The sequence below is a fragment of the Trachemys scripta genome, chromosome 6 (assembly GCF_013100865.1).
Source record: "Trachemys scripta elegans isolate TJP31775 chromosome 6, CAS_Tse_1.0, whole genome shotgun sequence".
NCBI lineage: Eukaryota > Metazoa > Chordata > Testudines > Emydidae > Trachemys > Trachemys scripta.
In genome coordinates, this window is record NC_048303.1 from 17664632 (window position 1) to 17680498 (window position 15867).

Consider the following 15867-nt stretch of genomic DNA (forward strand, 5'->3'; position numbering starts at 1 on the left):
GTAAACAAGTTGAATAACACCTCAGTTATGCAGTTGTAGTTTGAATCTGCAAATCAGATTAGCTATCCATGCAGGATTTCTGTTGGCCAAAAACTCTAAACCCTAGTGCCTATTCATAGGCTTAATGTTTTGTTTTTTTTTTTACAGAAGAGATTTGATTTTTTTTTTTTTTTTTCAAATAAAAAAATCATTGCAACATGGAAAATCAATAAATCCAGCTGAAGATTGGTATCTCGTGTCACTTGTTTCTGGGCCTTTTAGTTTTGGGGGACAAACTGCCAGATCAATTAGACATGAATGACGAATGTAGGTAAACTTTTTAGTTGGGGTTTGAAGCCAGTAATTGCTCATCTCAGCTGACAGCCAGTAGCTGAAATGAGAGTTCTCACACATGCCTTTCCAATCCTTGTTCCGTGGAAGCTAATGTTGACTAGGGTAATTAATTTTTTAAAGCCAATATTTTCCTTCCCATGTCTGACCTTTCTTGACCCAGAAGCTGCAAAAGCTGCTGCATTTCTTTCAGCTTCAGCTGATTGGTTTATGAAAACAGATATCACATCTTGGAAATTTACATTTAATGTTTTTTAAATACTAACTTTTAAAAAAGCACATCTGTATTCTTTAACCTTTATTTCTGTAGAAACAGGATCAGAAGGGGGATTAGTAGTTGAGATTGAGACTGCTTACTTACAGGTTTCAGCTGCTGACACTCTCAGCTGCAAGTGCCCATCTCAAATGGGCTGTTATGGCCTATAGTAATTTGTTGGAAACAAATACACTGCTACCTCGATATAACATGACCCGATATAACAAGAATTCAGATATAATGCGGTAAAGCAGTGCTCCGGGGGGAGCGGGGCTGCTCACCCCGGTGGATCAAAGCAAGTTCAATATAATGCGGTTTCACCTATAACCGGTAAGATTTTTTTGGCTCCCGAGGACAGCGTTATATCGAGGTAGACGTGTAGTTCTCAGTTAAAAAGTAATCCTCTTATAAAAGCAGTAACACAAATCAGGCAGTGGCGTTATATTGGATAACTGCGGTTCTCAAGCAGTTAAAGACACTTGTTTTTTGAACCCATGCCCATGCAAAACATGGAAGTATTTAATACAACCACAAATCTTTGGGGGGAGTGTATATTTTTAACAGAGGAAATACTTTCTATAGGACATGAAGTAGATATGATCTTTCATAAATTTGAATCATTTTTTGTTTTATTTTAAACTTTAAATTTAAAACCTTTATTTTGGGGAAGGACATGGCTTAATGAAAACTATGAATTAATTATTTTTGTAGCAATACAGCATGACTTATCCAAATTTAGCATCCAATTAAAAAACCCTTGGTAGAGCCAGCTTGAATAAAGTTATGGGTCTTTCAAATACTTTCATTCCAGCACCTGTTGGCAGTTGGTTCTCTTGCACAGCAGACCAGCTTGTCATAGAGCTAGCCTGTCATAAAATACTCATACTTTTAAAATATTATATTACCACAGCTGCACTAATAATGCATCTATATAGATAAAAACCTCTGGCAAACTTTTTTTGTCTTTCTGGTTATGTGATTTAACTGCTCTGCTAATAGTAGGTACAGTGAGTTTACTGTATACTTTACTTCTGTAATTCTAGATTAATCCCAGAGCGCTGCTGTTTGGTCACACAGCTTCAATTACATGTTTGTCCAAAGCCTCTGCTTCCAGTGAAAAACAGTATATAGTGAGTGCATCTGAAAGTGGGTGAGTTTTTCTATAGATTAAGTAATATGTAGATTTGTTGTTTTAAAATAAAGGAAATTAGAGATGGAAGAGAGAGAGATCAGGTCACTCACAATAGAGTACCCCTTTCCAGTGTATGTTTCCTAAAGTATTTTTATCTAGTCCTTTAAACATCCTACTTCCAAATAGTCTATGTGATGGGACTTTTCTAACCTAAGAGCCTGATTGCCGTTAGATCTAGAAGTAAGTCTAAACCTTGTATTTAATCTTTCTGTATTTAAGGTGCGTATCATTGTCCTGAAAGCAGTTTTTATTCTTTGATGTAAATATGTCTGTTCCAGAAAGCATCTGATTGTTTTCACACTGCTCCTTCATCCCTCCCCTCTTTCTCTTTCTCACAACCAATCCCTGATTTTGCATCATGAACAGCTCATTGTTATACAAAGAGATTGGTTTACAGCAGATAATATAGCCAGTAAAGCTTACTTAATTTACACTGGCGTTTTTATAGTAAAGATGTCTTAAATTTTAAGTCTTTTTTTTTTTAATTCTCCTCAAAAAGAGTGGTTTTTACTAGCTGAACAATTTGAATAACGCCTCATTATGCTGTTGTAGTTTGCATCTGCAAATCAGATTAGCTATCCATGCAGGATTTCTGTTGGCCAAAACCAGATTGTCTTGAAATTGTGGCAAATCCAGATACCCACATTGTGATGAAGAGGAAACAGCTGCCTATGTAGGTGGACTCAATCTTAGTTCTCATTTAACAACCAAATGCCCATTGCTTCTGAGAGAGAGTTAGTTTTAAATTAGAACAATGAGCAGGCATGTGTTTTTACTCCTCATGCCTTTTCCTGTCTGTGGTCAAGTGCTCACTGAATTCAGTAGGTGCTAGGATGACCAGGGGTCCCGATTTTATAGGGACAGTTCTGATATTTGGGGCTTCTCTTATATAGGCACCTATTACTCCCCACCCCCATCCCGATTTTTCACCCTAGTAAGTGCAGGATAGTCCTACTACAGGTTGTTGGTGGGGAATAATTACTAATATGTAGCTTAAATTTAATTTTTCTATCATTTTATTCATTTGGTTCTCCTTTGTTCACTCTTGATGCTTTTCTCAGTTGAAAAGGATAATTTTGGATTTTTTTTTAAATAAAGCATATTATTGGGTAAATTGAATAAACTTTCAGTGTAATGCAAAGGATTTAAACACACAACTCCTATTTATCCCCATTCTCTCTCTCTTCCCGCCCCCTCTCCCACCCACCTCACTTGTATGAGGTAGCGTTGAAACAGTGTCTTAAACTTTATTGTGCTACAGACTGAGATTGCTGGTCCTCTTTTCTAGTTCAAATCCCTTTTCTTTGGGTAACTTGTCTGTCTACATCCTTTTCCCAGTATGTCATCTATGGGCATGATTTTGTTAGGAAAATTGTCTGCAAAGATTGATATAAAGTAGTTAATTATTTGTTTCCTAATTGACTGGATGCCGTCACTTCTATTAAAGTTAGATTTCTGTATAAAACAGGTTTTCCACAGTGTTGAGAAACAGAATGCCTGACTTCAAAGTACTGGTACTAGGGGAGAATGGGCCAGTTAAAGTTAATTTTGATCTCCAAATAAGTTACAAAAGTTTCTTTACTGAATAACGGTGTGTATTCTATGACTCTCCCAGTCTTTGAAGCTCTCTGGTTTGTGTTTAGGGTTAAGATCTGGATTATTTGCAATGGGTGTCATTGGTGAGGAAAAATAACTTATCTCTAATTCTATCCCAAACCATAGAGTTGCTTAAGGATGTGTGTAAATTTTTGAAGTGTGTGATTTTTTTTTTTAATCTATTTTATTAAACAAATCCAGTTTGATCTAAATTTATATAAGATGAGAGCACAGACTGCAGTTGGCTAGTGATATTTACACTGATGCAATTTTCTTGTTCAGTAAAGACCCAGTGTATGGCTGCATTATATCACCCCCCGCTCTGCTACTGCTTTGAGATGGCTGGCTTGATAGTACCATAAAATATTTGGAACAGCTGTTTTAACGGGTCTGTCCAAAGTATCTACACTCAGTCTTGGTCTTGTCTTGTTAGAATTTATATGGAATAGCATCCTCTGTATTCCTGTTAGAGTTTTTTTCTGGAATAATCAAAGAAAGACTTTGGAACAAGAAGAATATCCTTGGCAGAATGTTCATTTTGACTGTGACTGTTCTCCCACCCAAGAAATTGCATACTTCCCCCAGCACTACAAATCTTTTGTCATTTGCTGAAGTAGTGGTTTGACAATTAATCAGAGCACTCTTCTAGGTTATTTTGAGAATTTAGCTCCCAAGTATCTTATAGAATTGTTTCCCATTTGTACCCAAATGTTTTCTTGAGGAGTGATGTTTCAGAGTTTGGCTAGTGTGTGGCTAGCATTTCAGTTTTGGTGTAGTTTACTTTAAATCCAATACCAAAGTTGTGGATTTCTTTAGCAACTAATTTTAGGAAAATACTTTGTTTTAGGTAAAAATATGATTACATCTGCATATAATGCTGTTTTCTGATGCGTTCCCGCAAGTTTGATTCCTGTGGTAGATTTGTTGTTCTTTATCCTTGTGAAAAAGTCTCTCCATGGCCAGTGCAAAAAGTAGAGAAGACAATGGACATCCCTGCCTAGGCCCTCTGTGCAATTCAAATAGGGGAGATTTAGCCCATTAACTCTGAGCTGCTTTTGGCTGGTGTAGAAAAGCAGTTATCCATTTAAGGAACTGGTGGCCAAAATCCATATGGGACAAGCCTTGAAACAAGGAAATTCCACTCTATTCATAGATTCATAGATTATAGGACTGGAAGGGACCTTGAGAGGTCATCGAGTCCAGTCCCCTGCCCGCATGGCAGGACCAAATACTGCCTAGACCATCCCTAATAGACATTTATCTAACCTACTCTTAAATATCTCCAGAGACAGAGATTCCACAACCTCCCTAGGCAATTTGTTCCAGTGTTTAACCACCCTGACAGTTAGGAACTTTTTCCTAATGTCCAACCTAGACCTCCCTTGCTGCAGTTTAAACCCATTTTTTCTGGTTCTATCCTTAGAGGCTAAGGTGAACAAGTTCTCTCCCTCCTCCTTATGACACCCTTTTATATACCTGAAAACTGCTATCATGTCCCCTCTCAGTCTTCTCTTTTCCAAACTAAACAAACCCAGTTCTTTCAGCCTTCCTTCATAGGTCATGTTCTCAAGACCTTTAATCATTCTTGTTGCTCTTCTTTGGACCCTTTCCAATTTCTCCACATCTTTTTTAAAATGCGGCGCCCAGAACTGGACACAATACTCCAGCTGAGGCCTAACCAGAGCAGAGTAGAGCGGAAGAATGACTTCTCGTGTCTTGCTCACAACACACCTGTTAATGCATCCCAGAATCATGTTTGCTTTTTTTGCAACAGCATCACACTGTTGACTCATATTTAGCTTGTGGTCCACTATAACCCCTAGATCCCTTTCTGCCGTACTCCTTCCTAGACAGTCTTTTCCCATTCTGTATGTGTGAAATTGATTTTTCCTTCCTAAGTGGAGCACTTTGCATTTGTCTTTGTTAAACTTCATCCTGTTTAACTCAGACCATTTCTCCAATTTGTCCAGATCATTTTGAATTATGACCCTGTCCTCCAAAGTAGTTGCAATCCCTCCCAGTTTGGTATCATCCGCAAACTTAATAAGCGTACTTTCTATGCCAATATCTAAGTCGTTGATGAAGATATTGAACAGAGCCGGTCCCAAAACAGACCCCTGCGGTAACCCACTTGTTACGCCTTTCCAGCAGGATTGGGAACCATTAATAACAACTCTCTGAGTACGGTTATCCAGCCAGTTATGCACCCACCTTATAGTAGCCCCATCTAAGTTGTATTTGCCTAGTTTATCGATAAGAATATCATGCGAGACCGTATCAAATGCCTTACTAAAGTCTAGGTATACCACATCCACCGCTTCACCCTTATCCACAAGGCTCGTTATCCTATCAAAGAAAGCTATTAGATTGGTTTGACATGATTTGTTCTTCACAAATCCATGCTGGCTATTCCCTATCACCTTACCACCTTCCAAGTGTTGGCAGATGATTTCCTTAATTACTTGCTCCATTATCTTCCCTGGCACAGAAGTTAAACTAACTGGTCTGTAGTTACCTGGGTTGTTTTTATTTCCCTTTTTATAGATGGGCACTATATTTGCCCTTTTCCAGTCTTCTGGAATCTCTCCGGTCTCCCATGACTTTCCAAAGATAATAGCTAGAGGCTCAGATACCTCCTCTATTAGCTCCTTGAGTATTCTAGGATGCATTTCATCAGGCCCGGGTGACTTGCAGGCATCTAACTTTTCTAAGTGAATTTTAACTTGTTCTTTTTTTATTTTATCCGCTAAACCTACCCCCTTTCCATTAGTATTCACTATGTTAGGCATTCCTTCAGACTTCTCGGTGAAGACCGAAACAAAGAAGTCATTAAGCATCTCTGCCATTTCCAAGTTTCCTGTTACTGTTTCTCCCTCTTCACTAAGCAGTGGGCCTACCCTGTCTTTGGTCTTCCTCTTGCTTCTAATGTATTGATAAAAAGTCTTCTTGTTTCCTTTTATTCCCGTAGCTAGTTTGAGCTCATTTTGTGCCTTTGCCTTTCTAATCTTGCCCCTGCATTCCTGTGTTGTTTGCCTATATTCATCCTTTGTAATCTGTCCTAGTTTCCATTTTTTATATGACTCCTTTTTATTTTTTAGATCGTGCAAGATCTCGTGGTTAAGCCAAGGTGGTCTTTTGCCACATTTTCTATCTTTCCTAACCAGCGGAATAGCTTGCTTTTGGGCCCTTAATAGTGTCCCTTTGAAAAACTGCCAACTCTCCTCAGTTGTTTTTCCCCTCAGTCTTGATTCCCATGGGACCTTACCTATCAGCTCTCTGAGCTTCCCAAAATCTGCCTTCCTGAAATCCATTGTCTCTATTTTGCTGTTCTCCCTTCTACCCTTCCTTAGAATTGCAAAGTCTATGATTTCATGATCACTTTCACCCAGGCTGCCTTCTACTTTCACATTCTCAACGAGTTCCTCCCTATTTGTTAAAATCAAGTCTAGAACAGCTTCCCCCCTAGTAGCTTTTTCAACCTTCTGAAATAAAAAGTTGTCTCCAATGCAGTCCAAGAATTTGTTGGATAGTCTGTTCCCCGCTGTGTTATTTTCCCAACATATATCCAGATAGTTGAAGTCCCCCATCACCACCAAATTTTGGGCTTTGGATGATTTTGTTAGTTGCTTGAAAAAAGCCTCATCCACCTCTTCCACCTGGTTAGGTGGCCTGTAGTAGACGCCTAGCATGACATCTCCCTTGTTTTTTGCCCCTTTAAGCCTAACCCAGAGACTCTCAACACTTCCGTCTCCTATGTCCATCTCTACCTCTGTCCAAGTGTGTACATTTTTAATATATAAGGCAACACCTCCTCCCTTTTTCCCCTGTCTATCCTTCCTGAGCAAGCTGTACCCATCCACACCAACATTCCAATCATGTGTATTATCCCACCAAGTTTCAGTGATGCCAACAATGTCATAGTTGTATTTATTTATTAGCACTTCCAGTTCTTCCTGCTTATTCCCCATACTTCTCGCATTTGTATATAGGCATCTAAGATACTGGTTTGATCTTTCCTCCCAGTTTTGTCCTGACTCTCCTTTCTCTCTGCCAATATAGCCCACACTCCCTCTTGTTTCCGACTCATTTCCCCGGTCTCCATGTTCCCCACTTACCTGTGGGCTTTGCTCACCTGTCCCCGTCGAACCTAGTTTAAAGCCCTCCTCACTAGGTTAGCCAGTCTGTGTCCGAATAGGGTCTTTCCTCTCCTCGAAAGGTGAACGCCATCTCTGCCTAGCAGTCCTTCCTCGAATAGCATCCCGTGGTCTAGGAAGCCAAAGCCCTCCTGGCGACACCATCTTCGCAGCCAGGCATTCACCTCCATTCTATCAAAGGTTTTCTCTGAGTCTAGTGATAAAAAAGAAATGGATCTTTTTTTCATCTGGCATTATGGATAATTACAAAAACAACAAAGAGTCTGGTGGCACCTTAATGCCTGCATCTGTAGCTTTCACTCTATGCATCCGAAGAAGTGAGGTTTTTACTCACGAAAGCTTATGCCCAAATAAATCTGTTAGTCTTTAAGGTGCCACCAGACTCTTTGTTGTTTTTGTAGATACAGACTAACACGGCTACCCCCTGATACTGGATAATTACAGGTACCCTTCAAATCTGTCTATTCTTAACAAATACAGATTGATCAGGATTTATATAAGATGGCAATTGACTATCTCATATTTTTTGCTAAAATCTTTTTTGTGATTCAGTAGTGGTAAGGGCTGTTAGGAGCTGTTTAAGGTAAGGTCTATTCCATCTTTAGGGAGAAAAACCACAGTAGCTTTTTTCATAGGTTGAGGAAGTTCCTTCCCTAACAGAATAGCGTTGAAGGTGCCTCTCAAGGGACCCAGCAATACCCTCCCTAAATACCTGGTAAAATTCAGCTGGCAAGCCATTAGGTCGTGGAATTTTACCTCTGTCATACTTGCTATTACCTCTAGGATTTCTTCTTCTGTTATTTCTTTGTCTAAAGTTTCTTTATCAATTTTGCTTATCTTTGGTGAACTTACTACTTCCAGATATTTTTGAATAACTTCAGAAGTTGGAGTATCTGAGGTATGGAGATTTTTATAATAAACAGCTAAAATAGCACATTTCAGCAGGGTGCATAACTATCTTTTGCTGATTTCCCCCCCCCCCCCATAATTGATGGAAGATGATGCTCTTGAATACCTTAAAGCTTTTATCCAATAGGCTATCACTTTTATTTCCTTTTTCATAAAACTTGTGATTTGTAAACCTAAGGGCTTTTTCAGTGGCATCTATCATGCCTAATCTTAATTAGTTATGTTGTTTTTGTGGGATTTTTTTGAACCTGCATCTTTTATGACTGTCTTGAGACTTTTTTATCTCCTGTGCTAATTCTATTTTTTTCTTGAACTTCCTTTTTTTCATTTGAGAGGCTGTCCTTGTCAACTGCCCCCTAAATACTGCTTTACCTGTCTCCCAGAGAAGGCCTCTTTTTATATTGTCTGTATAATTTATTTGGAAGTATTGAATAGTGTCCTGTAATCTGCAATAGTGCTGCAATCTGATCTTTGTTTTGGAGAAGCAAGAAGTTCAGTTTCCAAAAAAGTGACCTTTGTGACCCAAACCAGCCAGCAAGTATTACTTTAGCTGGTGCATGATCTGACCATGTAACGTTGACAACTATTGCAGAACTCGTCTGCTTCATTAGGGATTTAGGGATTAACATTAGCGTTATTCTAGGATGTAATGGATGTAATGGATGATGGTATGAATAAAATATGTAATCTCTTTCCCCTGTATGCAGTTCTTTCCAGCAATCTGAGAGAGTGAATTGTTGACACAAGGAAGTTAGTGCTGCATCTGCTTGTCTATCTACCTTGTCTTTTTTTTTTTTTTTTTTTAATAAGATCTGTCCCAGTATGGATTCTGTGTGCATTTGAAGTCTCCTCCAAGTATAATTTTCCTTTTCCCAAAGTGTTGGCAGTGTTTTAAAGAAATCCTTAAAAAAGATTTTTGCTTTTGATTGGGAGTATAACTGATATTAAAAACCCAGCAATTGTCCTCTTCAACCATGTGAATTGTCCTTCCTTATCCTTAAATTGATCTTTAATTTGAAAAGGTATGTTTACTATGCCCACTAGTCTGTTCTTTTCTTTGGTTGAAGCAAAAAATGTCTGCTGAAACCAATTAGCTTTCATGACAATAATTTATCCATCCTGAAATGAGTTTATTGAACAAGAATAATCTGTGTGATTTTTTGTTTGTTTGTTTTTTTTAAATAAATTCTATTCTACCATGGCTTTTTCCCCTGTTAATTACATTATTTATCCCTTTTACATTCAAAGATGTCACTTTAGGAAGACTATTGAGAGTAATTGTTTAGCTTATTGGAAAAACTTGAAATAATTGTGATAGTTAGCTGTTTGATGTCATGTATCTATCTCTGGTCAATGTCTCACCTGTGTCTGATTATGTTGCATTCATGATTGTGTTCCTGAATATAGCTTGGTTTCAGTTTTAAACGTGTATTAATTCCCCCCCCCCCACGCCCCACATCCTGATTTTTCGCTCTTCTCTCCTACATTCCACTTACTCTAAAACTGCAAATAAAATATCAACATAACATGTAAACCAATCCCCAAATGACTGTGCTTTGCTGAACTCTGTACTCTCCCTATGAATGCTTGGACTGCTTCTCTTGCAATCCAAAGTAGGTACAATCTTCACTTATAGGACTTTGACCCTGAACCTTAGGGATAGATTACCATCTGATCATTTGAGTTATGGGGAGGATTTACACAGAACCCTTAAACACTCTTTCCCATTCCCTCTTTATTTTCTCCAATCTCCTCCATCCTTGGGATTCCTTCCTGCCCCCTTCCTCTTATTATCCTTTTATTTCATCTATGTTTTAAAATATAGAACCCAGCTATTAATGATCACCCCCAATTAAAGCAAATTCATACTATTTCCTTTATAGCATTTACATAGTTATTATTCATCTGTTAATTCCTGGTGACTCCCAAGAAGTCCCTTCTGGTTAGTCTTTAGGTTATTCTCAGGTATCCAAGTTCTCTTGTTCAGCTTCACTACTGCCATTGCCAATATGGTCACTAGAGACTTTCTTTTCTTTTTTTTCCTGGGTTTCACTCTTTGCCAAGATTTTTTTCATAAGCTTATCTGTAATTACTACCTCTGGAGAGTCGTCTTGTACATATGAAATTTGGATTGGAGTGTGTCCCCCTTCTTCCCCCCCCCCCCCCAAGCCTCTTACTGTATAATGCTAAGTTTAGAACCTGAATGAGAGTTTAAATGGGAATTCCCAGTGTGGCAGATATCTGGCCTTCTGAGTGTTGCTGTAATTTCCCCCAGCTCTCTTCTCTTTTCTAAAGTTAGGGCAGAGAGGTCATGAAAAGAATTGCAGCTTGTGGCCTTTGAATATGAGCTCTGAATGCTCTCTGGTTTGCTTCATAATTATTTTTTTTCCTGCTGATAATCATGAATTTTCACTTTCAAGTCTCTAGGTTTATTATTATTATTGAGGGGTGGGGGGTGGTTAGCAGCATCCTATGTGATCTCTCCACTTTTACCTCTTTTTAGGAAGCTCAGATGTAACAACTCCACAATTAAAGTTTTTGCATACCAGTTTGGATTTCCTCTTTCAGCATTTCCAGGCAGCCCCTTATTTCTGTTGTTCCTTCTCCCTCAGTGCCATTCGGCTCTGCTGTTCTTTTTCTCTCTTCTTGCTTTTCTGAGGCCAGTCTCTAGCACGCTACCGAGTCACTTACTTCCTTCTTTATTGCAAGAAGTTCGGTGTCTCATCATTTCTCGTGGCCTTAAACTCAGAGATCATCTACAGAATGTAGCCATTTGATTTTCCTCAGCCCTGGCATTTCTGCCTAATATGGCTGCCACGTGTTCTTGGAGTCTGAGAGGTCTCCCTATGCAGTGAGCCAGAAACACTCTTTTTAGTGAGGTATGTTTTTACAATTTTCATATTTTCTTGCAGAATCAATCCTCTGCTACAGTTTGGCTTACTCTGACACCTCTCCTCCACAATGAAACCAACCAAACCATCACATGGTGGATGGAAAATAGGCCAGAACCCTCTTCCTCGAGGAAAAGTCATTCCTTGCAGTCACGAGGTTCTCTTCCAAGTATAAGCCTAATTTGTTTTTAGGAACAGGGGTAGCGATTTCTTTTTTTCGTATACTTCAAGTAAGCATAAGCCTTATTTCCCTCAGACGCTTAATAGTGTCACAAAGGCTTTGGGCTCTCAATGTTTCCACTCTGTGGACTTGCACTGTGCAGAGATGAGCTTGCATTTTCTTTCTCATTCCAGTGGGAAGCTATCTCCTCTAACTGTTGGATCTCCTTTCCCTAAATGGTAACTCTTTGAGTTATGCCACCTTTCCTTTTTAGGGCTTGTCTATACCTGAAAATTATTCCAGAATAACGTAAGATGTGAATTTCAAGTGCAATAGTTATTCCAGAGTAACTCCATGTGTAGAGAAGCCCTTAGTGTTCTCCTTCCTCCTTTTTTAGATCAGGAGAGGCCCCCCCGGAAACTGCTGGAAATCTTTTAGAGTCTATGGACTAGGGTCCTAGCCACGGACAAACAGAAACTTTAAAGGGAATTTACTTGAAATTCTTTGTGGACCTAAAGAGAGAGGCACCTAATGCTTTTTATATGTAATGGGTAAACATGTTAATGAATCGCAAGTATTCCAAACGGAATCAATCAGATCCAGGCTGCCAATCATGGATCACAAAGGCCACCTGATTTCATGGCATTAATGGACCTAACAATGCCTCTTTTTACATCCCTATCACTCTCTTCCACCAAAAGTAACCTGAGGTTTCTACTGGGTTTTAGTATTTCCAGTTCAACTCTTTTCCATTTGTCCTGGCATCTGCCCTGAGAGTGTTCACAAAAGTCACGTTGGTTAGAGCACTGGTCTGTTGTTAAGGGGTTTTTGAAGAATTAATCGTTTGAATGAGTGGTTTCTTTGGGTACACAAACACATTCAACAACAATAACAACAAAAAACAGAACTCCAAAGTCCCATCGACTTTGGATATGAGCCATACATTTCAAGGTGTACCTCAATATTGGTGTAAGCAATATTGCTTCAATCAAATGAATGAGACAAACTCTTTACCCCTTAACATTCTGATTTATAGTCAAGAAATGTGGTTAACCAGTTATAGATCTGTTTGTATCCAAATATGTAGTAAGGAAATTCTCCTCTTCTGCAGCTGGAATGGTCAGAGTTGTAGCTCTACGTGACCTCCCAACCTTGAAATAGTGAGAAGAACTGACAGAAATTTGGAATTTCTGTACCATGGGATCTTCCAACATTTCAGCTTTTTTCATTTTGATTTTAAATGAAAAGTAGAAATTTCCCACAAAACAAAGTCACCGAAAGTATTTCAGTTAGAATCAATCAAAATGTTTTATTTTGACTTTGAAATCTTTGTTAAAGTTAGAGATTAAATTTTAAATTATAATAAAAATTGGTGATTTGATATTCCAACTGGTAATTTGTAATTGGTTCTCTAAATAGTAATTTGTACGGTGATAAAATAAAAATACAAAAAATAAATTTAGAAATAAATGGGAAGTTTTAAATGTTCCTTACAACAAGGTTGAAATGGAATATTATGGCCTTAATAAAATGCTTCATTTTGATATTTTTAAATGAAAACATACCACTGGAAAAGTTTTGATCAGATCTTCTAGTGGGCTCCTCTATAATTCCATGTTCCCATTCTAGAGACAAATTATTAAATAAAGAACACAGCATTGATCATCCTCTAAGTATTTAGCTGAGTAAGCAAAATGGTTTTTTTTGGGGTCTGCTTATTGCATCAGAGAATCCATCAATGCTTCTTTCCATGAAATACTTCATCCAAGTCCAAGCATCCTGTGCTCACCTGCCTGGACATTGAGTGGAATTAACCAAGAGAAAAGCGACTTCGAAATGATAATACACATTCTCCTGGTCTGTAAGAAAAATCTCCACTGGATGATACTTTTAAATTGTTTATTTGGTGGATTCAGCTTAAGCAACCTGTTTGTCTAGGTGGCGCCCATTTGTAGTTCGTCAAGGAACAATTCCCCACAGCAGGTCTCTGATGGGCAACTGTCGCCTCTCATAGAGACAATGACTTGGTGCCTCAGCCCTCCTGCATGTATCCCTTTGTACTCTTTCCAGCATATTCGAATCTAAAACAAAGGAAAACATTCTAAAAATACTAAAAATCAGGATAATCCAAGGATTTGTTGGCAGGTCTCCAGGTTAGTGTCTGTGCAGTTAGTCTCTCCTTGTCCTGTGCTTGGTCATCTCATCCATCTAGCATGGAACCTTAGGTTCTTCGCTAGAACCAGATTTTCCTCATTGAGGAAGCAGCAGACCTCTGTTCTCCTTCCTGGTTAGATCTCAACTGGGCTAGGTCTCCGCCTTCTAACTCTCTTCTCCATGCCTGACATTGACTGCAAGGCCAGCTGGGTCCACAGGCTCTCCTTAATCCTCTCAGTGCCAGTGTGGCACCTGTCTGCCCCATCACATAGCAGCATCAAGTGATACTTTCACTTTTCAGCAATTTAAAAGCTGTGAAATTACCCTCAGTCTTCACTGCCACATGATAAAGCAGTAAAAGCAGTGGTGCTTTAAGATATGGAAAAGGAAAACCTAGTTCTTTAGTCTTAGTATTTAATAGGTGGTTGGAAATAAAGGTTGTTGAAAATATTTGCATGAGAGAAATCGGGAGCCCTGAGCTCTACACAAGCATCCTATTTTATTTATTTATTTATTTATTTATTATTTGTGACAAGTCTTGGCTCCTCTCTTCTTCTTTCCATTGTAACTAAAAAAATGCCAGAGAAGCAGACCTTGCATGGAAGGCTGTGGATTTAAAAAATAGAGAAAGAGATGACTCTGAAAAAGGAAGGGGAATTAAAAGAAGGCGGACTGCTACCTGACCTAAACATTTGGAATGGACTAGATCAGTGGTTCTGAACCAGGGGCTTGTGTACCCTGGGAGATACGCAGAGGTCTTCCTGGGGTTACATCAACTCATCTAGATATTTGCCTAGTTTTACAGCAGGCTACGAAAAAAAACACTAGCAAAGTCAGTACAAACTAAAATTTCATACAGACAATAACTTGTTTGTTGCTTTTTATACCATACACTAAAATGTAAGTACACTATCTATATTCCAATTGATTTATTTTATAATGATATAGTAAAAATGAGAGAGTAGCAATTTTTCAGTAATAGTGTACTGCACAGGCGCCAGCTTCCTCTGGGCCCCGGGGGTGTTGGGCCCCGGGGGTGTTCGGCCCCTGCTCCACCCCCTTCCAAGAAGCTGCACCCTCCGCCCCGCCTCTTACTGCCCCAGGCCACACCTCCACCCCGCTTCTTTCCACCCCGTCCCACCTTTTCCTGCTTAGTTCCACCCTGCCCCCGCTCTTCACCCACCCAGCACCTCCTGCACGCCATGAAACAGCTGATTGCACTGGGTGGGAGGTACTGTGACGGAGAGGAAGGAGTTGTTCAGTGGGGCCACTGGCAGACGGGAGGCGCTGCGGGGAGGGGGTAGCTGGCTGCTAGTGCGTGCTAAGTACCCACTAATTTTTTTTCTGTCGGTGCTCCAGTCCTAGAGCACTCATGGGATCGTCGCCTATGGTGTGCTGTGACACTTGTATTTTTATGTCTGATTTTGTAAGCAAGTTGTTTTTAAGTGAGGTGAAACTTGGGGATACGCAAGACAAATCAGACTCCTGAAAGGGGTACAGTAGTCTAGTCCGGAAAGGTTGAGAGTCACTGGACTAGATGACCCAATATAGCTTTCTTGAAACCAAAATAATTCTGTAACTTGCAAGTCCTTTGAAAAATGAAGTGCATGGGCATGATCAGAGTTACTTACCCTATGTGTTTTTTAGGGAGATGTGTCTGTGGGATGTGAATGATGGGAGATGTATAGAATTTACAAAACTCGCCTGCACCCATACTGGAATACAGGTTGGTATTGTATTTATGTAAATGCTAAAATGCTTGAGAGGGCCTGTACTATATTTTATACAGTTGAGGAACTATTTAGCTCCATCGCTGTAGTCTTGTTGCTAATACTGGGCTGTTATCTTCACAAGTTCACTTATGCCAGTTTATAAAATATATTTCTACATTGTCACCCTAGAAATGGGTTGCATTTCAGCTTTTGAAAATTTGTCAAGAATTAATTTACAGCGATTATATTTATCATCAGGCAAGTAGCACTGCTCCCCACAGAGACTAGCTGGAATGTAAAGCCAAGTATTTGGTCAGCCAGTTCCAGAAATTTTTAAAATATTTGGTTATGTGATGTAATACCACAATGTGTTTTGGGGCAGAAGGGAGTATGGATTTAAAAACAAACAAACAAATTGTAAATACCTGGCTGGCCTCTGCTAGTTAATCAAGGAATTCTAACTTATCAAAATAATTTTATGAAAATAGAAAATAATTGTAATACACCAATAAC

The 15867-nt window shown here is 39.1% G+C and overlaps 1 protein-coding gene across 4 annotated transcripts in view; it reads left to right on the forward strand.

Annotated features, from left to right (window-relative positions):
• WDR7 (WD repeat domain 7) overlaps nt 1-15867 on the forward strand; it is a 340638-nt gene that overhangs the window by 23172 nt on the left and 301599 nt on the right. For 3 of the 4 annotated variants that reach the window (XM_034773718.1, XM_034773717.1, XM_034773719.1), the window contains exons 3-4: nt 1630-1736; nt 15290-15368. In XM_034773718.1, the coding sequence (XP_034629609.1) occupies nt 1630-1736; nt 15290-15368 (186 nt within the window). The remainder of the gene's footprint in view (nt 1-1629; nt 1737-15289; nt 15369-15867) is intronic. The other variant, XM_034773720.1, reaches the window with a different exon arrangement.